General features: G+C 41.2%; 1 protein-coding gene and 1 long non-coding RNA gene across 15 annotated transcripts in view; one reads left to right on the top strand and one right to left on the bottom strand.

Annotated features, from left to right (window-relative positions):
• Positions 1 to 229: 229 nt before the first annotated feature.
• LOC122872890 lies at positions 230 to 26,685 on the bottom strand. Of its 2 annotated transcripts, XR_006377326.1 has the most exons (3): positions 26,551 to 26,685; positions 19,691 to 23,368; positions 230 to 252 (listed from the first exon to the last, which is right to left on the bottom strand). It is a non-coding gene; the product is annotated as an uncharacterized LOC122872890 (long non-coding RNA). The 2 variants fall into 2 exon arrangements; XR_006377325.1 differs by lacking the exon at positions 230 to 252 and having other exon boundaries at positions 22,194 to 23,368; positions 26,439 to 26,576.
• Positions 26,023 to 27,001, top strand: part of LOC122872884 (nuclear factor 1 X-type-like) — a 110,780-nt gene continuing 109,801 nt past the window's right edge. For 2 of the 13 annotated variants that reach the window (XM_044188963.1, XM_044188958.1), the window contains exon 1: positions 26,033 to 26,880. In XM_044188963.1, the coding sequence (XP_044044898.1) occupies positions 26,878 to 26,880 (3 nt within the window). In that variant the 5' untranslated portion in view covers positions 26,033 to 26,877. Of the gene's footprint in view, positions 26,881 to 27,001 lie in introns of all 13 variants that reach the window. The other 11 variants (XM_044188951.1, XM_044188968.1, XM_044188952.1 and 8 more) reach the window with 9 other exon arrangements.

Below are 27,001 nucleotides of genomic sequence, written 5' to 3'. Positions count from 1 at the left end.
CATTCTGCTTGGCTGCCAGCACGCCTGCCAGGCTGTCTGTTGGGTGCTGAGGAGGACAGAGAAAGGTGTAGCCTGCGGATCTGGACAACATCAAAGTTTGTCATTGGATAAAATTCTACAGTGGTTTTAGTATCTGGTACTACAAGTACCACAACAAATGTTTAGAATAAAACAGGTAAATGTGTTGTGTGCATGTGTATATACCTTTTTTCCCTTGATGTTTACTGACTGGACACTGCAGTCATCCCACAGCTATAATGAAGACAACAGATATAAGTTTTGTAGATCCATATGTGTAAAGTGATCATCCACTCTCTGTCTGCCCCAGGCTGTCCACCTCTAACAGCACATGCTACTTAAGGTGAGGTACATCAGGTGAAGAGGGATTGTTTTTCATAACATAGTGAAATAAATAACCAGAGATTGAACCTCAAGGAATCCAAATTTGACGTAGACTTTGACAACATGTTAAAGGAAGCTCTTTGTTTTCAAAAAAAGTGTATAACTAGATTATATCAGCAGTTATTAATGTAGTATAAAACTTTTTGGAGTTGTTTTTATGATTGTTTGAAATATTTTATGAAACTTAAATTAAATAATTATATGCGATATGGCCTCATATTTGATTTCCAACAGGGGTACACCATCTTACAATAGTCGGGTGTCCATATGGACATTGAAACAAGTTTTGCTTACTGTAGACATCCCTCTTGTTCATACTGGCCATTAAAAGATTCCCTCTTAATGCACTTAGCTAATATGCTAAGATGAGGCTTCAGCATTCTGAGGACTTTGCCTCCCATCACTACTGAAAGCATGCTTCAAAGATAGCTTTTAATGGCCAGTATGAATGAGCAAACAAATACTGTTTCAATGTACACATGTTCATGTGAGTATTGTTTTAAGACAGATTTGAAAAAATGTGAACCTCTCCTTTCACATATCTTGCAATATGTCATATACGTTTTTATGCTTTATTAATTAAATAATAGATATTTGTACATTGAATGGTCTTTTATGATGTGATTTTTTGGGGGGATATCTAAGATACCTTTTACCTTATGTGCTTTCTAAAAAAATATATATCATCAATTGTTTGATTCAAGTTTCTGGTTCTTTAGGTCTTATTTTCTAATATATGTTAATGTCAGAAAACAAGTGTTTGTCTCTGTCATGATAAAGGTTGGTGGACTGTGTAAACACCAGAGACAACAATGGAAATAAGTCCAGGACTTTATTGTTCTATCCCTGACAATGTCTGATATGTTTGTATGATGTTGTCTGATATGTATTTGTATAAATATATTAGAATGTTGTCAATAAACCAAACCAAAAAAGCCCGCTAAATGCATATACTGTAACCACAAACTGTATATAGCATTTTTTTATTTGGCAGTTTTATTTCCTGATGCTCCCAAAGGAATGATTTGTAAATGTATAGTGTTTCTCTCTTTTCTCAAAGTCTGGTAGTTGAGAAAGACACATATTTGACCCAATGACAACTTACCTGCAGATAACAAATGTATATATGATATTCGTTTGAGTTGTGCGTCTGACTCTACTTGTATTGACTGTAGCCTCAGTGTGGCAGCATTAGTGTGGACGAGTGTTGAGCTGTCAGTAAACCCTCTGCTGGAGTGTGATGATGATAGCAATGTCGCTGTGGCAGGTGCGGTCCTGCATGCCATGCAGGTGATGTCTCTCATGCTCACTTAGCTAATGACTCCAATTAAAGTAATTAAGAGCTGGCACGGTGAAACCTGCTCACCCGCCCACTGCCAACCATTCCATTCCCCTTCCTCTTCACCAGCACACATCAGCGCCCACCTCGTACCACTACATACCATCATCCATCGCGCTGCTTCGCTCTCCTGCCTTCCCTTAATCTTTCTCTCATGGGCACCTCACCCATGCCACCACCATCCTGTGCCTCTGCTTCTGCTGAGGCCTTTAAAAGAAACATGAAGCCTAAAATCAGCTAAACGCTCCACTTCAGAAGCACTTAAGAGACCCTCAGCTCAACTTATTGTCACAGAGACAGCTACGGAAGGGAAAGAGCGAAGGCCGGGTCCGGCAGGAGAAAGAGGGGGAGTTAAAGAGGGAGAGCGGATGCGAGCCAGGTCCTAACGAGGGGAGAGATAATTGTTTTGTTTTGTTAGGGGCCCTTCTTCAGCGTGGAGGGAGTTGAAATGACACGCCACACATGGTTTTTGGATGAAGTGGGCAAAGGAAGGGGTGGAGGGATGCAGGCTTGATGCAAGAGCGGTGAAAGGGTGGGGGTTGCAGCACAGAAAAAGGCGGTCACACATAGCACAGAAAAAGGCTTCCAAAAGCTGCAGCCACAATGGCAAAACATTGGCAAGCTCTCGTGAAACTTTGATTATGATCATGCACATTGTTGCCTTCCACTCACAGTACCTCTAGAAGATTTCAATGTCAAAATGCACATTAATCATAGAGCAGTTCTATATCACAGTCCACAAATTCCAACAGTGGGAAAGACCACACCAGGCCAAGCTGGAGACACAAGTTTGGCTACCGGGCCTGGTCAGATTTATCAAAATTTCTGAAACGGCAAACATATGAATCTCTGGTGTCTTGGTGTTCTTTCAACGTTTGGCTTCCTAGACTGATAGTCGATGTGCCTGGATTTGTAGTTGGCGTGGCTGTACAAATACTTTTCCAGAATCTCATCACATTTTCTGTGAGAAAAAGACTTTGATGTGAACCCTGGGTTTACCTCCCTCTGTTTTTTTCTGTTGTTTTGTGTCCTTCCACTCCAGCCCATTTACTTTTCATTTGTCTGTAACATTTGACCAGAAGCTATTGTGAGAAATGCAGTTGTGGCTTGTTATAAAACATAAAATATGTGTAAAACTAAAATATGTGTAAAACCTTTTTTTGCAAGATGAGCTGCAATAATCTTCTGTCCCTCACATAGTGACACAATGAGAAGCATCACTGATGACATTCAAGACAGTTTTTCCACACTGAGTTGAAAGCAGAAGCCTTGTGAAAACCACCATCATCAAAATTACAGCTGAGCACACTTTGGTAATCTGGCGATTTAACAGCATCAAGCAAATTATCCTGGTGGACCGTGTCTTTGAGCCAGGTCTGGCGAATCACCTCCAGAAGCCTGTCACCACTTCCATGAAGATAAATGGTACCATTACACAGTCTCCATCATGCATTAGCTGATCTGGAATCCACTTTCTGCTCAAAAGTTGAAATGGCCATGGATTACATTCAGTCACGAGAGAGCGCTGACAGAATGTGCGACAAACGTTTCAAACTCACTTTGGTGCGGTGCTCATCAGGATGCTGCAGCTGACATTTCACAACAAAACAGTTTGTTAATTTCCTCGTCTTGAATTACAGTCATGAAACACTAATTTCTGTTCTGTCTGTTAATAGGATCAATACCAATACAGACACAATGTCTCCAACACATTCTGCCAGTGTCATAGATATCTGTCCACAAACAGTCATCCTCACAGTGGGCAGAGGAGGAAGAGTAGCATGCCAGTGTGTGTAAGAGAGAGAGAGAAAGAGGAAGAGTGATTGAGAGAGAGACAGACAGACACATACGAGGTGGGGGGGGGGCAGTGTTCAAGAGCGATAGGCCAAGTGAGAAAGCGAGGGAGTGTGTGCATGTTTCAGTTTGTGTGGAGGGGTACAGAGGAGGGGTGCAGGTGGCATGGAGCTGGCGCAGGCCTGGCCCACTGTCCCCTGGCAGTGCCAGGCTCCATCTGTCATCAGCAGGAACATCTGCAGCCCAAGGTGCCCTTGTCACCCAGCGTTAGAGTAACGAGTTTGGCGTTTCCATTAGTCCAGGGCCCTCGCCCGCCTGGCCAGCTCTAGCCAAAACCATGGCATTTTGGGTGTAAGCTTGTGTGTGTTTGCCTGTGAGTGAGTGTGAGTCTAGATATGAGACAGGGAGAATGATGGAGCGAGCTGGGGGAAACTAGATTTGTTTGTCAGTTTGTGCGCCTGTGCATGCATGTGTATGTGTGACTGTGTGTGCGTGTGTTTGTAGGAGAAGTGAGCGCCAAGCCAAAACAACATGGCAGTGCAGAGCGTTGACCCAGCTGGGCTGAGCCGGCATGTCGAGTCATGTCCCCTCCTGATGTGAGCGTGCCCAGTGCGCTCACACCACTGCCAGACCCAATCTCTGGTCCCCTCTCTTCCTCGCTCCCTCTCACTCTTTCTCCCTCTCTCATCTTCCTGTCTTCTATCTGTCTGCCTCCCTCTTATCTGCCCTCTCTCCCTTACCTCTCCGTACCCCTTGTAGTTTCCTCCCCCTGTACGCAGAGTCCTCTCACACCCTGAGTCTATACTAACATTCTGCCTCTGAGCGCTACTCACATTTTTATCTTCCTTATTCCTAAAAAACAGATGGTACTTCTTTCCCGGTTCCGTCTTTTCATCCCTCTCTCTGAGCTCTCCCCCTCCCTCCCTCTTGTCCTGTGCTTCTTTCCATCCAGCCGGCGTATCACTGATCCTAACTGGCAGTCCACCTGTTTATTCTGTCTCGCGCCCCCCCCATCTCTAATTTAAAAACCTGAATCATTTTTCCTCTCTCTCAAGGGCATAAACACGGTTTTATTATTACTTATTGTAGTTATAACTTTTACATGACATTTTGTTAAGAATAAACATGGCTTACACAGTTATCAACTCCACTTTCAGCAAGATGGCTGCTGTTTGTGTTTGCACCACATGGTGGCTCTAACGAGCAGCAATCTGTCTTAACATTAATGAACCGAGCTTTGGCTGCAATTGTGTCAATTACCCACAGAATACTAATCAGACAAACGTGAGCACATCAGAATGAGATAAGATTGATTATTCTTTTTCATTTTCTTTAGCCTATTACATGTAGGCGTGCATCATAAATCAGTTTTGACGGCATCTATGAAGCCTATGTTTAGCCTAAAGGTCTGAGGGAAATTAGACACCATTTAATAAAAGCCCCACATTCAGGCCTCGAGCAAGTTGGACTTTCCGAGAGTCTCTGACACGTGAACATCATACGCTCGCACAGGCACACATTAAAATGCATAAACACTCTTTACACAATGTTTTAAAAGTCTCACTTAAAGCTGCAGCTTTGTTCTGTGACACGTCAAGTCCAGTCACTTCCTGTGAGAGAGCAGAGGGTTTTAAGTTATAGTTAGAATTTCTTTTGCTCTCTTTTTTCCTTGGCCTGTCCTACAAAGGTTTCTCATTCCCCTATCAAAACTTAAAAAGTGTGTGTGGAGATAGAGTGAGTGAGGCAGAAAAGGAGAGCCACAGTGAGATAAAGAAAAGGGAAGCGACAACTGCTAATCAATAAGATTTCTCCAACCTTGTTTTTTTTCTCTCTCTCCCCCTGAGGCCCGCGGCATTCAAGACGAGCCAAGACGAGCTTGGCATTGTCGAGCACGCCTTAAAAAGAAACACCTGCGAGGTGGAAGACTTAAAAAACCAGCAACAAAAAAAAATCCTGCTTTTCGCAGCTCTTAAAAATGTTGGCAAATGTTCCATGGGTTTTCTGGGAACAAAACAGTAAAAAGAAAGAGCTCCCATGCAAGTGAAGACAAAAGGGGATGGTTTTCCATAGAGATGGAGGTGTCATTACACTTGAGATGGTTGCCAGATTTGGACTTATCTTACCCCCCCCCACATACACACACACACACACCCCTCTCCCAACCCCCACACCCCATCCTTGTATCTATACTGTCTTAGTTTATTATCAGTGCTTGAGCAGTGTGGAAAACAAATAATGAATGGTAATATTTAGCTGTTGACAAAATATGTATGTGGCTTTAGCGGGAGATGGGAACGAGGGAATGTGCAAAGAAACAAAGATGGAGAAAGCCGGGGAGGGATGGGAGAGGAGAGAGAGGAAACTGGAAAGGGGGGTAACGAAAGCAGATGGCACTCTTGGCATCCACCTCTCTCTTAAATCTGTTTCTGCTGTTTTTCTCATGTGCACGAGGCTTTAACCCTGTGGTAACCTGTGTCCCAGCCTGACCCCGAACCTAACTGCTGTATGTAACAAGCCTGCGGTGTGTGTTTGTGTGTTCACGCGCATGTTCATCTCTAGTATGTCTCTGTCTACACACTCTTTTAATCGGCACCCTATGGAAGTGAGTATCAGCAGTCTCTCTCGGCCTTTCTATTCCACGCTTCCAGTTGTGCTGCATCTATCTCGTACTTTTACCTGAGAGAAATGTTCTCGTATGTCCACTGACTCTTATCCACAGGTCTTAAATTAACTTGGCTCCACTAGGGGACCCCGAGATGATTCAATCTTTCCCTCAAATTTCCAAAATTATTATTATTTCTGCACTTTTGCCTACATGCAGATTAAAGGATCAATCAATGTGTTTTTTATGACAGATGTGAATTAATCAGTAGTGGAATGTAACTAAGTACATTTACACAAATTCTGTACTTAAGTACAATTTTGAGGTGCTTGTATTTTACTTGAGTATTTGCACTTTGTCACTTCATAGCTCTACTCTAAATACATTTCTTTAACAGCTGTAGTTACTTTGCAGATTAATGTTTTATGTGAGCTTATGAAATACAATGCATTGCCACAGGTTAATCTACCCAATAGAATATAAATTAAATTAGCTCTACCATCAGTGGTGGAAAGTAACTAAGTACATTTACTCAAATACTGTGTAAAAGTACAATTTTGGAGTACTTGTATTTCAATTTTATGCTATTTTTATTTACAAAATTTATTTAACAGCTATAGTTCCTATACTTTTTAGATTTAAATTTTGTATAAAATCATATGATCAATTTATAAACTATGATGCTTTATTATAGATTAAACTACCATATGAAGATCAATAATAATGATCCAATAACACTGACAGAGGCTGTTTTTCTGCATAACGAGTACTTTTACTTTTGATACTTTAAGTCAGTTTTGCTGATATACTTCTCTACTTTTACTTAAGTCAGCATTTTAACTATTTTTATGGTGTGGTATTTCTACTTTCACTTAGATAAAGGATCTGAATACTTCCACCACCACTGGATTTCATAGTCCTTTTGATATGGCACACATTTTTGACTATTTGTTTAATTAATTTATTCCGAGCACCATATTATAAGTGCTCTCCCATCAGTCCATTCACAGCTGCCACAGATCAGAGAAAAGTATTTTATTTTCTCAGACGTGAGCCTAGAGATCCGCCTGCAAACTGAAGGAATATTTTTAGTGGTGTAAGCAGAAATTTGCAAAACATATTTGAGGTTTAAAAAAAAAAATTTTTTGTCAGAACATGAAAAGCAACAATAAAGCACTGCAGCTTGTGACTGACAGAAGAAATATTCTAGTATGGTTCAAACACCTGGGACGTCTACTGTGTATTTATGCCACATCCGTCTCTCAGTGAGTAGAAACATTCATGTGCTGACTCCCATACATGCTCCCATAGACAGACTATAGATTTCGCTGAATGCACATCACTTATATGTGGGGTGCCACGGTGGTGTGAGCTCATTTGCATAATCTCCCATTTAAAGAGGGATGTGCTGGAAGCTGGTGGGGGGTTGATGGTAAGGGCTGGGGTGGGGAGCATGGAGGGTGTACAAAGTGCCCATTGTGCAGTCCCAGGATAGGGAAAATGCCCTGTAGGGCCTGGTTTGTGTGTGTGACTGAGAGTGTATGTTTGCGAATGTTTATCTCTGTGTGTGTGTGGGGGGGCACACCTGTCAGGAGAGCCTGAGGGAAGTAATGAGACCACTATAATGAGCATGTACATGTCTATATATGTGTGTATGTGTGTTTGAAGCAGATATAGTTGAAGGGATTTCATTACGACAGACAAGACCATTAAAATGTGGGCCATGTCAATCTTTTATGTCCTAATTGTTTCCCTTTATTAACTTGTTATTATCCCATCTTCTCTCTCTCTCTCACTGTCAAACACACACACACACACACACACACACACACACACACACACACACACACACACACACACACACACGTACGGTCACACATACTCCCACTCTCTTTCTCCCACACTCAGCAGTAACCACACTCCTCATCATGCCAAATCATAATCTACCCAAGACGCAGCAGGCCGATAGGATCAGACTGGAGAAATAATGGTAAAATAAGATTTTTGGGGGGCTTTCGAGGAACAGTGCTGAAATAGCTGGTGGCTGTGTCTCTAATGGTAAAACGTAATGTTCAGCAATCTGCTTAATATCCCCACCGCACTCATTAGATTAGTGAACATTAAGGAGATTGGAAGATTTGCGCTCTATTGTTTTACCATGGCAACACAGGGGCACAGAGGCTATACTGCTAAAGGCGAGGAACGAGAGGTACGGAGAGGCTTCAAATAGATGAGGAGGTTACTGAAAGCTAAAGCTGGTGTCGTTTCTGGTGTGGAGTCTGTGCGAGGAGTGAGACAGGTGAACAGACAGACAGACAGGTACGAAGGCACAGATAAATTAATGCAAACATTCTCAAACGGAGTAGAGATATGGTTAAGGATTCAAAAAAACATTCACTTACCGTTCACACACACTCTCAAAAACACACAGAGGGAAACATTTCTGACCCCCCACAACATCACAAAGATCATTGTACAATTATATTCTTTTTTCATCCGTATGGGAAACAGTAGCAGCCTTAAGTTGTCCCCCTATTAATGACTAATTCCTCGGTTGGTTTGGCTCAGGGCAAGACAGAAAGCAGTGTGTGACCACCACCACTAAAAGCAGCGCCGTGCTGGGATTCAGGAACGTTATCGGAGCTCAAAGTCCTAATTCCACACTGGGAATTCTGCCATCAGTAACATAATAAGTCCACTTTAGCTGGGAGGGAGGGAGAGAAAGGTTTTGGTTGTTTTGTTTTTTTTTTTTTTTTTGCTCTGGAGTCTTGGCTCTTTCGGTTGTAAAGTTCCTCAGGCGAGCGTAAACAGATCAACAGAAAAACAGCTATTTTATTTTGCAGGCTCCCAGCAGTTGTACGGGCTAGTAAGAATAACTATTAAACTCATGTTCTGGGTCCCGGGGAGGGATTTTTTTGCGGAGAAGGCGAATTATATGACCTGAGCTCTGTAGGGTGTTTTATACTGCTGGGGTGAACCAAAGCTGAGCAGAGATTAGTACTGCACATATCCACTGCAATTGCAGAACTTGTCAGAGGCTTATTTCCCAAAGCTTTTACAATCCTCTGTTTCCTCTTATTGGGCTCAACCAGAAAACAAAATTTGTCTCATTTTCGGAAAGTTTTAAATTTTGTTTTTGGATAATCATTATCTATAAGATCATTTTGTCCTGACTTTGTCCTGATTAATATAAAGTAGTGTTTTAGATTTAGATTTTGGGGAATTGAGGCAGACTTTGGCAAAGCCCAAGATGATCCACATTCCTCGTAGCTTGGAAAAGGTCATACAAAGCTTTGAAAGAGCAGACAAGAGTTACAGTGAGCTCAATGGACATAGAATAGATTGTTTTGAAGAAAACACAAGATTATATGAACATTTACTTAAATTTTAATGAAGGCTCATTGCTTTTATTTCCTTAATATTTTAAAAACTGATTTGGTAAATCTGATTTGGTGAGCTCTTTACTGTAGTGTGGCGTATGATTGTTTCTCTGGTATGTGTAAGTCTTCCTGTGATACAAAATTTTGGGCTTTTGCTTTGAATACCATGATCTGATTTTTTTCAGACTGAAGTTATTCTGTTGATGTTTTTTTATAAACCTAAATTACAAGCATACTGGCTCATTAAAAACAACTACAGTGTTGAGCCTTATGTGAGGCAGAATTTAACCAAAAGTCAAAGATATCTGTGTGCACAGTTACGTCCAGGTATATTACCATTAGCTACATAAACAGCCAGGTTTAATGTTCTCCCTAAAGAGAAATGCTTTGTTTGTTAAGTCTATTTCATATTTTATTGCTCATTATATGATGATTTAAGGGCTACACTTTCTAGTTAAATGTCTGTCTTTTCTGATGACTTTTTCTTGGTGGATGATTAATAACAAACTTGAGCTGTGTTTTAGAAAGCGAATCTCTTTTGTGGCAGATTTTAGTGGTAGAGTTTAAAACAGGAGACAAAGCTCTTTGTTTGTAATATAATGTGAAATGTAAGAAGTTATGTTCTTGTCTGACAAATATTTCAATATCCTCATTATAAAACAATCACCAAATAATCTACACTAAGGAGCTCTTTAGTATGTAGTGTATTCCCACAGGAAAAGTATATTCAAAGCAACAGTGTGCACACCAAATACGGATGACTTTTGAGTGCGCTGTTGATGGACACTATTCTCCCATAATACTTTGCACAAAGGAAATGGAGGACCATGGTGGTGAAAGAGCTCCAGAAAGATCGTGTAAAACAAAAAACAAGTATTAACTCTTAGGATAAACATTCTGATGTCTCTTTGTGAAGTTTAATTGGCAGTGTCGTTGCAAAGTCGCAGTTTGATTCACATCACATGTATTGTGTAATTTCCTGTGAATATAAAATGGTAAACTATGTTGATATTTTTGTATACTAACTGCTAAAACAGTGTGACGATTAGTATGTAGTATGCTGTATAGAATTAGTATGTATGGATTTGGGATGGGATGGGACACAGCTGTGTACAGGGTCCAGTGTCCAGGGTCCAAAGTAACATCATATACAAACCACTAGAGGCCACTAAAGGCCCTGTCCGTAGGATAGCATGGATGTATGTATGAGAGCATGTAGGCACATTCAGGCTGTCTTCAGTAGGTCTTGGTGAAGTTTTTCATTTTCCAAAAAGGTTTACAATCATAATTCCTTTTTTATGTAATGATTTGATGGCTGTTTAAATAGAAACAAATAATTGACTGAGGCTTCATTTTTGCCACTTCTATTACTGAAAAAAAAAAGAGTTACAGGGGTAACTGTTATATGTTACACAATTTAGGAAAGTGCTATCTTTAAGTAGCCTAAATTCAGATCAGAACTTTGTTCTGTGTGTGGAAAGATTTGACCAAAATTAGAGACATGCTGCAGTTGCTCACGGCTCCCATTCATTTCACATTAGTAGAGGCTCAATTGCGCTGAAGTGTGCGGTGACTGCTGAAGCCAGACCACAAAATTGTTTCACTTTGGGCAAATACAACTTTGAGATCAAGGAACTATTTGACTATCACGAAAAGGACAAAAATTACCATTGTCATATATTACTATATTACTAAATATTACACAAAACACCAAAACACACACATTCGGATTGCGAGCAGGATGGGTGCTGTGGCTCTGACCTTTGCATTCATCACTATCAATTGTGTATACTGCTGATTAGGAATTTCAGGTTACTTCTGCACTCACTGTTAATTACTTTGGATGGGAGTGCACAAAATAAATGCACACACACACACACTCACTCACGCAAACATAAGCAGGGACAAAGAAAGATGCCAATATGAAAACATTAACCATCAGTGGAAATTCAGAGCCAATTTTAAAGTTAGCACTTGGATTTGAGACTCTCTGGGGTAAGTTTAACCAAAACAAACACAGAATGTACTCGCAGAAAATGCATGTATGCTGTTTACTCTGAGCCAGTTCTTTTGTTGTTGAGTTTATTAAGCAATAATATGTCATAGCCAAAAACATGCTATGCTATGTTTTTATTTCATGTTCACACATATACAGTTTGAAAAGCATTGAAACAGTAAGATTAAATGCAAACTTTCAAGAACAGAAAAGAACAGAGTCCTTTGCAGTGTGTGCATTTGTGTATGTGTGTTGGGGGATATAGTGGTCTGTAAGCATGAGTTGGCGGACAAAGTTGAACTCTTTGCCGCTGTCCTGGGTTTCCTACCAGTGTCTAAGCATTTAGCTGAGGTTGGCACAAGATGTCCATCATGCACACACACACACACACACACACACATACACAATTGTATGCTTTATAAGGTGCCCACCGATGTCATGGCAACCCCATATCCTCAGCAAGAGGGAAGATGCTGTGTGCCAAAAAAATGCCATGGTAACTTTTTTTTTTTTTTTGAAAGCCACGTTGCCCAGAAACCTTTGAAGCTTATTAAGTGAAACCAGTAGGGAGACAAATGGACAGGGAGAGAGAGGGAGCTAGATTGAGAGAGGAGGGAAAGAGGAACTGGGGAAAGAGAGAGAGAGCGGGATGGGAGTGCGTCCTGTTCCAGGGCCAAAGTGGGTCTTTGTTTTAGGGAAGGGAACACTGTGAACCTGCAGTGAGGAGGCGCAGCTAGCTAGTTAATGGTGCCTTCAATGAGTTTTATTGTATAGATGATAAGTCCACCTTAACTTGTTATGCACTGAGTTCTGTTTATCAGAAAAGGTTACCATCCATGTTGAGCTCACACTTTTTCATCTACTTTAAAAGGTTGCACCAGTCTGCTAGCTGGCAGTACGTGGTGTTGGCAAGAAGTGGCTAATGGGCAAAATTTGATGGAGTGTTGTGAGTTGTGTCAGTGTGCATGTGTGCGCGCACTCTAACATTTGGCTTTTAAATGTGTGTTTTTCTGTGTGTGATTGCATTTTTATTCATGATTATGTACCTGTATGTAAAGTGTGTGTGAGTACATGCCTGCATGTGTTCATGTATGTCTTTTTCTCTCTGTTTGTGCCCAGGTGTGTTTACATGTGCGTGCGTGTGTGTGTGTGTGTGTGTGTGTGTGTGTGCCCTCACTGTGTAATTAAAGCAGTCCATTTCTCCTTGAGTTAGCTTGCGGCGCCAGTGGTGCTGCCCAGTGAGACAGTGTCAGGGTCTGCCAGTTTCATTAGCCCTGATGGATGACCTCATGACAAGCATTACACTCACCTACACTTCAAAAAGAACAACACACACCAACTTTGGATGGGTGGAAAAGTGAATGTGTATGTGTGTGAGTGTGTGTGTGTGTCTGTGTCTACACGTGCATGTGTGCCAACAGGAACAACAGCGGGAGTATTTCATTTCATGCCCCTGTGCCCTGAAACTACTATTTGTGTGTTTGCATGTGTGTATTTCGGTGTTGTAATTATGTACACATGTGAACAGCCTGCAATTACTATTTCATGTTTTTAATCATATGTGTAAGTCTATGTGTGTGAGTACAGTGTGCAAAGCACCATTGTGAGCTGGGTGTTGTCCCTCTTGCACTGTGTGTGTGTGTGCGTGTGTGTGTGTGTGTGAAAGCATCGCTTTGCGCATGTCTGTGTGTACTGTGTACACTGTGCACCAGGGGCAGGGCTCGGCGCTTAGTTAGGATTTTTGGTGGCGATTTCCATATTGCCTGGGGTCATGTGGGCACGGTGCCCACTCCTGGTGCTGTGGGTGCCTGCTGAGGCGTGGGGAGATTAAAGCGGGCGCACGGTGCCACAAAGGGGCCTGTCTAGTGCTTTTTAATTCCCCTAAATTAGGGCACGGTGCCAAGGCAGCTCCCTGCTATGGCAAACACTCCATAACTGGCACCATAACTACTGCTCAGCAAGACAGAGAGAGAGATGCTGAACACTGGAAGAAAACATTCCCTCACTCTCTCTTTTTCACACACTTGGACACACATGCTTGCATACTTGTAATTAGCAGTCTGTAGCCTTTGCTAGTTTGTGTGGGGGGGGGGGCTGTCTTGGTAATTCGCTATCATTCACATCACTTCAGTCCTATTCAATGAGTTCAGTTGCAATGATGTCAGAATCACCAGTGGAATGTGCATGCTAGTGTGTTTTGTTTGTTTGTGTATTTGTGTGTGTGTGTGTGTGTCTGTGTCTGTGTGTGTGTGTGTGTGTGTGTGTGTGCGTGTGTGTGTGTGTGTGTGTGTGTGTGTGTGAATCTGCTTACCCTAAGGGCAGTGGCATGCCACTAAAGAAACAGTAGGTGGACCCTTGGTTGGTATTCATGTGTGTCTTTGCATATTTGTGTGTGTGTGTGTGTGTGTGTGTGTGTGTGTGTGTGTGTGTGTGTGTGTGTGTGTGTGTGTGTGTGTGTGTGTGTGTGTGTGTGTGTGTGTGTGTGTGTGTGTGTTCATGCCCTCAGGGTAGTGGCATGCTGCTAAAGGGCTAGTGTACGGACACTGGGGCGTGTGTGTATGTCAGGTCTCTGAGGTCCTTTTCTCTGTCTGCCTAATCCAAATCCACTTTCTGAGGTGCTGCGTTGGCATCAGTACATCTCAGAGCACTGCAAGGGAGTGTTGGTTCGTCATAGGATTGCTGATACCTTTGTATCCTGTCTCATACATTTCTGTGTGTGATCCGGCATTTTATTCATGTCATAAAAGAGGGTTCGTAGGTTTAGAGGGAACCTGATACAGTGCTGAAAGTGAATTTGTTTTGATAAATATTGAAGAAGGTACTGGGTCTTTTTATTTTTAATATATATTTTCTTTTTCTGTGTAAGACTCACTCAGGCTTTGGTCAAAACATGTAACACAAAGCGTGTGAAGTGTGATGCAATATATGGGCTGAGAGAATATTTTGTGTGTGTCTGTTTGTGCGTATGTGTCTGCATACAAACGCCTGTGTTAATCCCAGTCTCTCCCAGCATCTGGAGCCTTGACACAGTTTAAAGGGCTGGCTGTGTCCGCACAGAGCTGGGCCAGTGCTCACACACACACGCACACACTCACGCAGCTATCTAGGGCACCAGAAGGCCCAAGCTACGCCAAGGCAGAGGCTGCCCACTTTGGCACCGCGAGGTGGGGCTGCGCTGGCGCTTTGGGGGAGAGAGAAATGGCAAGGGTGTGTGGTAGGTGCTGGGAGAGAGGAGGGGAGAGGAATGGGAGGGAAAGATGGGTGGGGGTGATGTGTATGTGTGTGTTTGTGTGTGAACTGGGGGGGTACCTGGCATGTGATTATAACCCTGGGAAAACGCCCATTCCCTCTGAAGAGGAAGGTGCAGAGGGAGGAGGGGGGGAGGGTGTAGTCTGTGTGTGTGAGAGAAAGACAGAATGAAATGCAGACATGGAGAAGGGCATGTGTGTGTGTGTGTGTGTGTGTGTGTGTGTGTGTGTGTGTGTGTGTGTGTGTGCAAGGGTTTGGGTGTTGAAGGCACTAACTCCAGTCTTGGAGCGGTCCATCCTAGTGTTCTTATGCTAATGTTGTTTCTGTCATAGCTTGGAGGACAGGTGCTACTTTTCATCCACAGCTTGGCATAGAAGAAGAAGAAGAGATGGCTTCTTTTTCCTTCTTCTCACTCTCTTTTTCTCTCTTGTCTGTCCCCAAAATACCTCTCTGCCTTTCCCCATAGAGCCAATAATAGTCCCTGAAACTTTAGGACAAACACAAACACATATGTACACAGGGTAGAGAAAGGGTACTATCTTACTGTCTTGACGCTGTCTGCACCCCCCTACAAACACCCCCCAGACCCCTCGTACTATCCCTTCTCCTCTATGTAGCACCACAGATGCCCATGTTGCCCTGCAACAGCTGTCTCACCATGTGCCCTACCAAGTGTTGCCACCCAATGGAGGGGAGAGGAAGTGAGGAGGAGGGAGGATTTGGGTGGGGAGGGAGGAAGGGAGGGTGTTGAATTTGTATGGTAGGGACAGGGTCATGAATATTAATTTTTCTTTCTTTTTTAATCCTAAAAAGGAGCTGTTGTTGTCTATGTGGTCATCATGTTTCTTGCTTGTCTTGATTATCAATGTATAATCATTATTTTTATTGCATCCACGCTCACTCAGTGTTTCTGTTTCTGTGTTCCTCTATCTCTCTGACTCTCTGAGTCTCTCTCTCTCATTTGGTTCTGGATTCGGACGAGGTGATGGCCAGCGCCCATGCCCCCCCCCCGGTCACAGGAAGCCCCTGGAAGCAGAGCGGAGAAGGAGGGAACGTCAGTCAGAAGGCCCTTCCTATTGGTGCAGCAGGTTAACGACACCCGTGGTGACCAATAACCAGAAGAGGCATGCATAGTAACAGCGGGGCATGGAGAGAGGGTATTTTCAAATGCAAACACTGGTCCAACAAGTCAGGTGCAGGATCCAGACTCGATCCAGTGACAGAACAAAATGGAGGGTTGGGATGGTATGCCGCCATTTTGGGGCAAAATATTTTGAGTATGCATGCCATGTCTCCTTATTAAGTAGAAATAAGCTGTTCAGACTGCAGTGCAAAGCCGTGGCAACAAAATGACCTCTAGCATTAGTGTTTGTTTGCTAAAAATTTTCAATAGCGCACAATTAATTAATAATCAACAGTATATTTTTGCCTTTTTAGAACACAATGTGATTTAAAGGTGCCACAGTCACTACTAAGCCACTCTAAATATTCTGCTAATTACTGAAAATTCTTTCAAAGACAGACATCTGTGCTCACAGAGAAAGCCATACCTGTGACTTTCATTTTTATTTTGAAATTGGAAAACTAAACCAATGAGGCACAAAAGATGCCAAGACAGATGGGTCCAAGTGTACGGTACCATCCGAGAAATTGATGCCACATACTCTTCCCATGCGGTCTTCACTGCATGCTAAATAAATGCAGTTGAGAGCTTGAGACGCCCAATAAAAGAAAACTAATAAAAAGTATACGAAAAAGTATGAGAGGAGTTATGAGTGAGTGTGGCACAGCACCCTCCTTGTGTATTTGTTCATTTAATTTTGAAGGGATGAAAGCAGACAGGCATAAAGAGGGGCAGACGTAGAGAGATCACACCATCGTGTACCGCATTGGTGGGTAGTGTGCCACACAGTCTGCCTCCTAAAGCAATAAATCTGAAACAGCATAATAGATAAACGCAATTCAGAACACAAAATACCCTGTGAGGGAAAACTAATAAAAAACTGAGTGATTAAGTGGAATCAGAGCTCTTAGGCAGTATCTGGAGATGGGAGCTGTCGCCATACAAAGACCAGAACGGGCCAACACAACAGATGAGAGAGCATAGGGACGGGGGGCCGAGAAAATGAGGGCTAAAAGCAGAGGGAACGAGAGACAGATGATGGAAGCAAGGAAAGGAAGGATGGAGGAGAGAGAGAAAGTGAGGGATGGATGGGGCAGCAGATCAGAGGGAGCCTCTAGTGTGTCTTGCTCTCCCTTTAAAGAAGAGCCAGGAAAACAGATTAGGAGTCCTCTTTTCTCCTGGGGGAGCACACACACACACACACATACACACACACACACACACACACACACAACCTCCATTCAACCGCCTGCCTCCTCCTCTTCACACAAATATAAAACTAACTTTTACACTGCACCCGCCGCTGACCTGCCCGGCCCAGAACAAATCCACTTGGTGCTGAAGTCGCAACTGCTGAACGGGTGGAGACACGGAGACACAGTGACAGCCTGTGTGTGCTGCAGTTTAGATGACCTCACATCAGGTCACGTTTGCTAACTGTTTATGACACAAAGAGGAACAATGTCAGGGAGGATCTGCCTGCTTCAGAGGGATGTGGACGCACACAGACACACAGTACTGACACAAATACAGACTGCCATGTGTCATTGTGTCCTTGAGAGTAGGTTGTGTGTTTATATATATATATATGTATATATATATATATATATATATATATATATATATATATATATATATATATATATATATATATATATATATATAGTATTGATAATAATAATAATAATAAGCAAATAACAATTATCTTCATTAACATTTTAATCTGGCCATTATTTTCTCAATTAATCAATAATTTGTTTAGTTTATGAAATGTACAAAAAATGTGAAATGTTCCCCTCACAGTTTCTCAGGATCCAAAGTAATGTCCTCTTTTGTCTGACCAACAAATTTACTACCATACATGACAATATTACAACGTAACAAGAAGCAAAACCTCACATAGGAGAAGCTGAATCCAGCAAATGTTTTTGTATTTTTGCTTAAAAAATGACCAAAATGATTACTTGAATATCAAAATAGTTGCAGAATAATTTTTTGTTGATCAGCTAATCAAGTAATCAACTAGAAGTTTCAGCTCTGATGATAATAATAATAATAGTAATAATAATAATAATAATAATAATAAATATAACTATTGTCTTGTTTGTAATCCACATTTTTGCTGATACAAAATTCAGAACTGAGCTTGTGCTTTATCAGTTAAACTATGTGTGTGTGTCTGTGTGTTATGTGTTATCAATGCTGAGCCTAATGCCAGCCATTGATAAACCACTGTACTGACAAAAACACAGACACATTACACTCGTCTAAGCAAAATTCTTGGAAAGGTGAGGTCTCTCTTCAGAAAGACAAACGGCTCGTCACGGTCTCCATGTCACACTCTCCTGATGTTACGGGTTAGACTCCGGCTCATAAGCTTTGTCACTGACTTCTCACTGGGAAATGTTTAGAGCTTGACAAAGCATTAAAGCCACAGAAGTACTCTTAAACAGAGGTGGAAGAAGTATTCAGATCCTTTACTTAAGTAAAAGTAACAATATTACAGTGCAACAATAATCAATTACTAGTAAAAGTTGTGCATTCAAAATCTTACTTAAGTGAGGTATCGCAAGCAAAATGTACTTAAAGTATCAAATTGTGATGAATGACCCCTTTTAGTGTTATATTATTATGTATTACATTGCATTATTATTTTTTCTACAAACATATAAGCAGCATTTTCATGGTGCAGATGGTTGAGGTACTTTATATACTGTTGGGTAGTTTAATCCCTAACAATATATCATATTTTATAAAATGATCATATGTTTAGTACATGAAATATGAATCTGCAAAGTAACTAGTGACTAAAGCTGTCAAATAAATGTAGTAGAGTAAAAAGTACAATATTTCCCTCTGAAATGTAATGGAGTGGAAGTGGAAAGAAGCATAAAATGAAAATTCTCAAAATAAAAGTACCTCAAAATTGTACTTAAGTACAGTACTTGAGTCAACATAGCTACTTTCCACATTATTAGCTTGGACATATGAGGGATGCACATAAATGAATTGTTAATTATTATTGTTCACCTAGAAGACATTGAAAATATTTTTTTCTGATGCTGTCAAACAATTATTGTCAGAGATCACATGCTCAGCTTAATCCTCAAAAAAGCATATCAACTACCCCAAACATGTTCTCTATGGCTACGTTATTCAGGAATGCATTTTAGATTGCCTCTATGTAAAACTTATAACTGGAAGTTTGGTTTTATTCCAGCAGCCAATAGACTTGTGGACAGTGGCAGTATAAGAGATGGTCAGTTTCCCTTTGTATAGACGGATAAATGCACTTACACTTTTTGACATAATGTGCCTTTTGTGGTGTTGGTTATTAGCAGCCAGCTATGGATTCATCACAGCCATTATGTGTACCGTATTTAAACAATTTTCCTACATTATAATATTTTTAGACTGTTTAAGTCTGTGTGAATGAACTTGCAAACACGCCTGCCTCAAATTACCCCATGAGGGACAAATAAAGTATTTTGAAGTAAATTGAATTAATAAATATTTTTAGGAATAAGGTAATCAGTGTATTTTAATTTCCTTCCACTAAACACACTTTTGAGTGAAAGTAAGAAAAGGAGTAGATGACCCTATATTTTGTAGTGTAACATATCATTTCTTTTTTATTATTAAAGTGCACTCTGCTCTTACTTCCTCTACATCAGGACATGTGTTTGTGTGTGTGTGTGTGTGTCATGGGGGTCACCCTTCCAGAAGGAGGATTGTGCAGCTTACTGTGTAATAAAAACATATATGTTCAGGACAGCCCTGTGGTCTAATGGTCTAAAGCACATACCGTAATCACAATGTTCCCTGGTCGAGTCGGGCTGGGGGCCTTTGCTGTATGTCACCCGCCCTCCACCCTTCACTCTCCTGCCAAATTTCCTGTCTATCTCTGATGTCAACTATTGAATAAAAACACAAAAATGCCAAAAGAAATTATGTTAAGCAAAGAACATGTTGTTCATGTCTGTTTTTGGCCTCAGCAGATGATTTCAGCATCACTTGGGGTAATTTTAGAGGCTTAAATTCTACAGTGTTTCATAAAATAAAACATTATTAGACATATATTACTATATACCCCAGTGGGGAAACTCTATTGAAGGAAACTGCTGCTGCTTCAAAATCTGTAGGTTAAAAAGTCTCCATGACTCTGCAGTGGGAATGTGCTCGGCTGGCAGCAGCAATGTGAACATACTCCACCCTCCATCCCATTCTCCTGTGCCAGGGCCGGGCATTCCTCTCCCCTCCAATGGCCGGTTAGCACCCACTCTTTTTCTCTTTCTTTCTGTCTCTGTTGCACACAAACATACACAGACTTACTCTCTTTTTGTCCCTATGTGACTACTTCAGACCAACTATTTCCTTCCTTCCTTATTACTTGCCACATACATTTCTTCATTTCCTCTTTGCAGCCAGCCCATCCTTCATCCTTCCTTCATTTCCCCTTCCTTCCTTCCATCTTTTTTTTCCCCTCCAACAACCCTCCATCTCCATCGCGCTCTCCCCCTCAGCTGCTCTCTCATTTGGGTTTATTTGCATGGCAGAGCGTAAAGGATGCAGACAGTGTGAGCAGGGCCAGCAGAGCCCTCCTGTGTCCATGCAGGCCAGGGCTGAGATTTGTAATGCTAGACAACACTCGGCAATGTGGGGATAAAACGTCGGCCGCCGCAGACAAAAAGGGCCTTGTTTTTTCCTTCCCTTTCCACCGCTTATTGCACTTCTCGCATGGAGACGCAGAATTCTCCGGGTCATTTATTTTAGCGGGGAGAGGAATGAAGATTGTAGAGAGGAAAAAAATAGTTCAGCCGAGTTTGATATATGGTCTCAGTGGAGAGTATATTTTGTATAAGGACAAGTGAGTATCTAATTTTCCCCTGACTTCACTGCAGCAGAGGGCAGTGAGAGCAGACTGGGAGTAGATGTCAGTATAGTGCTACAGACGGAAGTCAGAGTAAAGTGCTTTTAATAGGTGGCAGCGGGACCAAGGCCTTAGATTTTTATTTGTCTTGTGTGTTGTACTTTGTAGTTGTGCAGTGTTCTTTTGTATACTGCTGGCACTGCTATGGATCTAAAATCTGGCTTATCAGTTGGGAATAATAGTTACCTTTTTTTCTGCAGCTCAGCTATATTTGCCTTTCTTTATTTCTTGCATGTATTTGATTGACCCTTGGTAGTTCTTTTTGTGATCTTTTTAGGCCCAGCGCCCTAGTAGCTTAACTGTGAGGCCCTTTGCAAATTTTTAGATAAAAAATAGCTGCATAGTTTTCTCCTGTTTTTCTCTTTGGTTTAGGGAGTAAGGTTTAGCGAATGTCTTTCCGTTTCACTTAGGTTTGTCAGCACTTCTGAGGAGATATATTTTTACATTTGTTGTTTTGACCTTGGTTCACCCTGAGTTATACTGCTCCAGTTTATTGTCACCATCATCATTTGTAATAATACATTATAATCAGAGCATTGAGATTTTGGTATTCTCTCTGTAACCAAATGTTTCCTTATATTGTTATCCTAACTATACACTTTATTATTGAATCATTTCTTTGATAAAACATGTACATGTTGATTAAAGTTCATATGGCTGTGGTTGCTTTTACCTTTGTTCCTCTGTCCCTCTAAACTTGTAAACAAGTGTCCAAGTCCATCTTTGATAAGAATGAGTATTTATCTGCTACAATTTACCTCAATGCCTCTCGTTGACCATTAATTTATTGCATGGCTTGTTCTCTGATAATTACTTTCAACAAGTCCATCATGGTTTGCAGTTATATTCCAGCCTGGGATCTAAAACTTGTAATTTTGAGGAAACATTTTACCCTGACTCATTCTGGGTTTTACAGACAAACATTCAGGACTTAGAAACAGTCCTTCCATGTTGTCTGAACTTTGCCTGTCTGATCCCACAATGTGCCCTTCTCTTCTCACAGTGAGGTTTAGGGAACTTATTACCCACATAATGCTGGGTCTTAAAACAGTGTGGTATCAGAGCCATTGTGGTCTGCAGTAATGGCTGGTTTAGGGGGCTGTGGTGAGACACACCACTCGGGGCTTTCATTAACCCAAAGCTCAGCCTAATTGACGCTTATAGGTTGCCTTACATGATTAGGGCCACTGCACGCCAACAAATTTCCTGCAGTTTGTTTTGTAACTTTTGGAACATATCAATTGAATTTATTTTTCAGATTTAATGTTTTCATCCAAGAAACATTTAAAAGGAACAAAACGCATTAACTTTTCTGTGCGTGGCTCCGTTTTTTATTTTGTTTATATATAATAGAAATCAAGCGTTTATGACAAAACCATTTATTAACCACTTATTTTATTATTATTCCAACTGTCACCACAAAATACAACAATCTATTTGGTTGTGGTGGTTTTGGAAGTCACAAACAAAATGATTTTAGGAGGATCAGGTTAGATTCAGACCAGCAGTCCACATTTTCATCAACAATATTTTTAGAAAAACATGGGCAATTATTGCCTAATTGAAACAAGGTCAACTGCTATAAGCATATGGTGCATCAGCATCAGGACAAGGGAGTATAAATTATTATTTAAGCAACATTAATAGACAAATGCAAGTGGGTTTCCTTCAGCATTGATTCAGTGTTCAGATTTTTAATGAGCACATTTCATAGAATATGTCCCATTGTTTCATGAATTACACGAGTTATACTTGTTTTAACAAACAACTTCACAGTTTTAATTCCTCACTTTAATAACGACTACCACTGTAGCGCTTTTATTGTGTATTAAATGCTTAAATGTTCATCCACATGTAGTTCAGGTGTAATTCTGTTTTAATTTTAGGCCTATTTTTCGAAATTCCTCTTAATGATAAATTGACCTTATGAATACACTCAACACGGTTATGTGGCATTTTTAAATTACTTGACAATGTGTTTATCTTTCTTTGTTTTCAGCTTTTCCTCACATATGTGTTTCGCAGGTAAAAGCACTCACACGAGTCATTTTTTTCTGCATTTTGATTTTAGAAATGTGTTTGCGGAACATTTCTTGAAATGTACTTCACTTGAAAAAGCGTCGCACTGCACATTTGATTAGTGGTCATTTGTATGTCAAATAAACACGTGACTGTCTGACTGCAATGCAGAAAAATTTTCTTTTTCAATGGTACAGCTGTGATGCAGAGCTACACGTGTTTTCGTTCTAGAAACACGTTTGCTCGATTTTATTAAATGTTTTCGGACGCAGTTTCGTTACCTTGTGGAAGGCTGTGTAAACTTGTAGAAAATCTGTCTGGCCTTCTGCAACTTCCGGGCTTTGGTTGGACGTGCTGAGTACACAGAGCGGTCTAACTGCACACACTGTTATTTGTAAATTAATTAAGGGTTAAGAAAAAAATCGTGTCGTGGGATTATTTGGGGTTTAGAGGCACATTTTGGTGTTTTTCCAATCCACTGGTCATTCTCCAAACAGGCCGTCGGGCACGTGCGAGCTTCCCAGTCATCAGCATCTGTAAAAAAAAATAATAATAAATAAATAAAAGAAAGACAACAAAAAGACACCGGTATTAATATTCAAACAAACTGGAAAAAACAAATTTAGGAAGGTCATGGTATAAACTGTGAAAATCATACAACCGCTTGAGGCTGATGTCATACAATCAATAAATCATCAGACAGTGTAGAATTATGAATTAGGCTGTATTTTATCGCATTATTATTATTATTATTATTATAATTATCATTACGCTATTCTTGCTCTTGTTGTTTAATTTTTATTGTGACACTTGGTGCTTTTGATGATTAAGCTGTTTTTATTGTTTGTGTGAAAGTACAGGCCTACTGAAAATTATTTTAATACATGTTCATCAATCATTTCATTATTCATCACTATTATAGGCTAACTGACTGCTTAACTTGCTAACACTGTTAACTTGCCAGCAACTTGTAGTTTGTATCATGTCCTAGCTAATGACCACTGTTCATCTTACAAATGATAGTATCAATAGTTACAAATAATAATAAAATTGATAAAATGATCAAAATTCAGAGGATTTTGCGATGTGTCACAAAAAAGACACAAGGCTCACATTTGAGCTCATGCACAAATATAGTCAAATTAATGAAACTGGTGTAGTAAGAAAATTTTATTTTGAAAATAAGATTGAAATATAGAATAAAATCTTTCACTTTGGTGCAAAAAAATGGCCTCTAACTGTGAATGTGCAGGTGAAAGGCTGCAGAATCCAGTTGAGAAAGTAGGCTACATTACTTTGTTGACCTCCATGTAAAACAACATTAAAACTATGACACCAACAAATCTGTATCTCTCTGCTGTTGAGTAAATGAGCCATCTGGGCCTCCGTTAGCTCAAAATCTTTAAAAAACAAAACAAAACAAAAAAGGCAAAACCCTCAAATGTCGCCCCACAGACACACTTTCGTGATAAATTGAACAGTCCAAATTAGGCTGAAATAAAAACTAATATCACAAATTCAATTACAGATGAATAATTGATGTGGCCAAATGTGTGGGGAGGTCAACATTTAATTATTGATAAGCCGTCATATTGGAGGAATGTCATTAGGCGTCTGATTTAAAAAAAAAGATGGATAACGACACACGCACAACTGAAACCAAGAACATTTTACACGCAGGCACACTGGCTCAGTGCTGATATTGCTACATTCATCTGTAGTAAGAATGAAAATATTTATTTTGTTGTTTTGATTTAAACAAAGTGTTTATGTGTTTAGCAAAGCCTGGAATTGGAAAATACCTGAGTATGAAACAAAAAGAGGTGGATTTTAAAATTCTATTAAACCTGTAGGTGCCAAGAGCTGCGGGAGGGGTTTCAGCCTGTTGAAATTTTTCATTTGAACATGTTTTCTAAAATTGTTGTAGTTTTTCACGTTTTCTTTAGTTTTGTGCAAATTTTTATCTGCTGCATTTTTTGTTTTTTGAGAGACTATGTTCTTTGTGCCATTCCCCTTTTTGGGCACCATGGTGTCTCTACAAGTCCTGCTGGCCAAATTAATTTATATCAAAACGGTTCAGCTTGATGCTCCTCATTCCAGGACATATACAGGTTGCATAAATAACTCACGCCAGTGGAGTTCACTGACGTTTTGAACTTCCCTTTGGCCCCTTTCCTAAATAATCAGAGAGCATGTCCACATGTGTTTTACTTTTCTGTTGTCTGCTGCTGCTGCAGGCCTCTAGTCTCCACAACCAGAAGCACGTTCAATAAAAAATATCAGATTTCGTGTTGTGGAGTTATTTCCCCAAAGTAAGATCTTTAATGGCTTACAATATGTCTGTACTCTGTAATATCTCAGTCACATTTAATCCTGTTGCTTCACTGCGTCGTTCTGTTGGGAAACACTGTGGCAATAAATCTGTTAGTGAAGTGTTCAAAAAAAGTTAAAGCTTGCTAGATTCCATCATTGCCATTACAATTACCACCATTATAACGATATTAACAGACTGCATTTAACCTCGTGCGTGTGTCCTGCCTTCAAAAACCCTCTGACCCTCCTCATGTCCACTGAATATCTGGGAACACAGTGACTGATAACTGACAAAGGCTTTTTATAAGTTGTTAAATGTGATCAGCTGCGTGGAAACAGAGATATCTCTGGCTCTCAGTGACTAGTTTTTTCCTTAAATTAACCTCTTGACCCTTTTTGTTGCTTGATCTTTGCTCCAGATTGCAACGTGAAAAACTATGGAAATCAAATTGGGAGCAGCTCGGGTCGTACACCCAGCCGTGCCCACAGTGCCACTCTGAATATACAGTACATGCAGGCGGTAGGTAGGAGCCAGTGCAGCTCTAATCCCCGCAGTCCGTGATTTAGCCCCTGGTCCTCCTAATTCTCCTAAAGCCCCAGCTGCTCCCCTGGCCGCTCCGCTCTCCGCGACAGACTGCACACCGTTCGCTTTATTAATAATTCACCTAATAATTCACCAGTTCGACGCTGCCCACCAGGCCCCCACCTTCACTGTAAACAACTGTCCTAATTCCCCGTCTATTATTTGTGTGTGTGTGTGTGTGTGTGTGTGTGTGTGTGTGTGTGTGTGTGTGTGTGTGTGTAACCAGGTCGCACGCTGGTGATGTGAGCAATTTAGTGGCTGATATTTTCTGGGGAGGGAAGTGTATGCTATCTGCCGGAGCGCACGGAAAGCTTCCATTTTACGCACCGAGGCATCCAGATCCCCTGCCGAAGCCCGGACCGACTACGTGTCGCTGTGCAGGCATTCTGCTATCTGCGAGGCTGCAGCGATTTGAAGAAGCAAAACGCAAGCTGCTCTTTCATCTCGTCAGCTTTGAGGAGGAGGCGGCGAGGGACCAGGGGTGTCCCCCCGTTTTGTGTGTAACACCGCGTGTGTGCGCGTGTGTGTTTGTGTGTGTTTGGAACAAGAGAGAGGAGAGCGAGAGAGAGCGAGAGAGAGAGAGAGATACGAAGGTAAAACAGATCGGACGCGCGGCGCAGGAGACAGCCGCTTTTGGACACGTTTTGGAGACAGAAGCTGCCCAACTGCAAAGGCTGCACACGGAAAAATAATATAAACAAAACTTACTTTGCATCACCTCTCCCGTCCATTCACTTTTATCGTGTTATTAATAGTATTTCGCGGGAGTTTTTTAGCGTCTCCCAATCTGCTGGACAAGTTTGGCCGCTGAAGGACGCACCTCGGGACTTTGACGCAGACGTCTCCCTGACTTCTTGCTGCTGGACATGGACGCATCTGAGGCCAAACAGCGGTAGACGGAGGGCTCGGAGCTGCTGTCCTGCTTTTCTCCTATCTCTTGCAGAGTGGACCCACTTTTGAAAGAGCGTGTTTTTTTCTATCTGGGCCTAAGGCCGACTTGTTTAAAGGTCCTTTTTTTGCTTCCGGCAACAGCGAAGAGACCAAGTCTTCCTCCCTCAGCCCTCACTCCCCCTCTCACTTTTTTGGAAGCTGAACTTTTAAAGGAAAATGGGGCATTGAGAGGGTTGGCAGCTATCCCCACGCTATAATGGTACGTGCTGTGTAACTCAATAGTTCCCCTCTGTTGGGTCTATAGGGTAAAGTCTATAGGACTGAAAATAAACCAAACATTGCATGTGTTCAGTTGCATCCCTGCAGGTTTGTTTTTTTTT

Source organism: Siniperca chuatsi, linkage group LG3, assembly GCF_020085105.1.
Source record: "Siniperca chuatsi isolate FFG_IHB_CAS linkage group LG3, ASM2008510v1, whole genome shotgun sequence".
In the NCBI taxonomy this organism is placed as follows: Eukaryota; Metazoa; Chordata; class Actinopteri; order Centrarchiformes; family Sinipercidae; genus Siniperca; species Siniperca chuatsi.
Note: the sequence above shows the minus strand (reverse complement) of the source record. Positions and strands in the feature narration are given on the sequence as shown.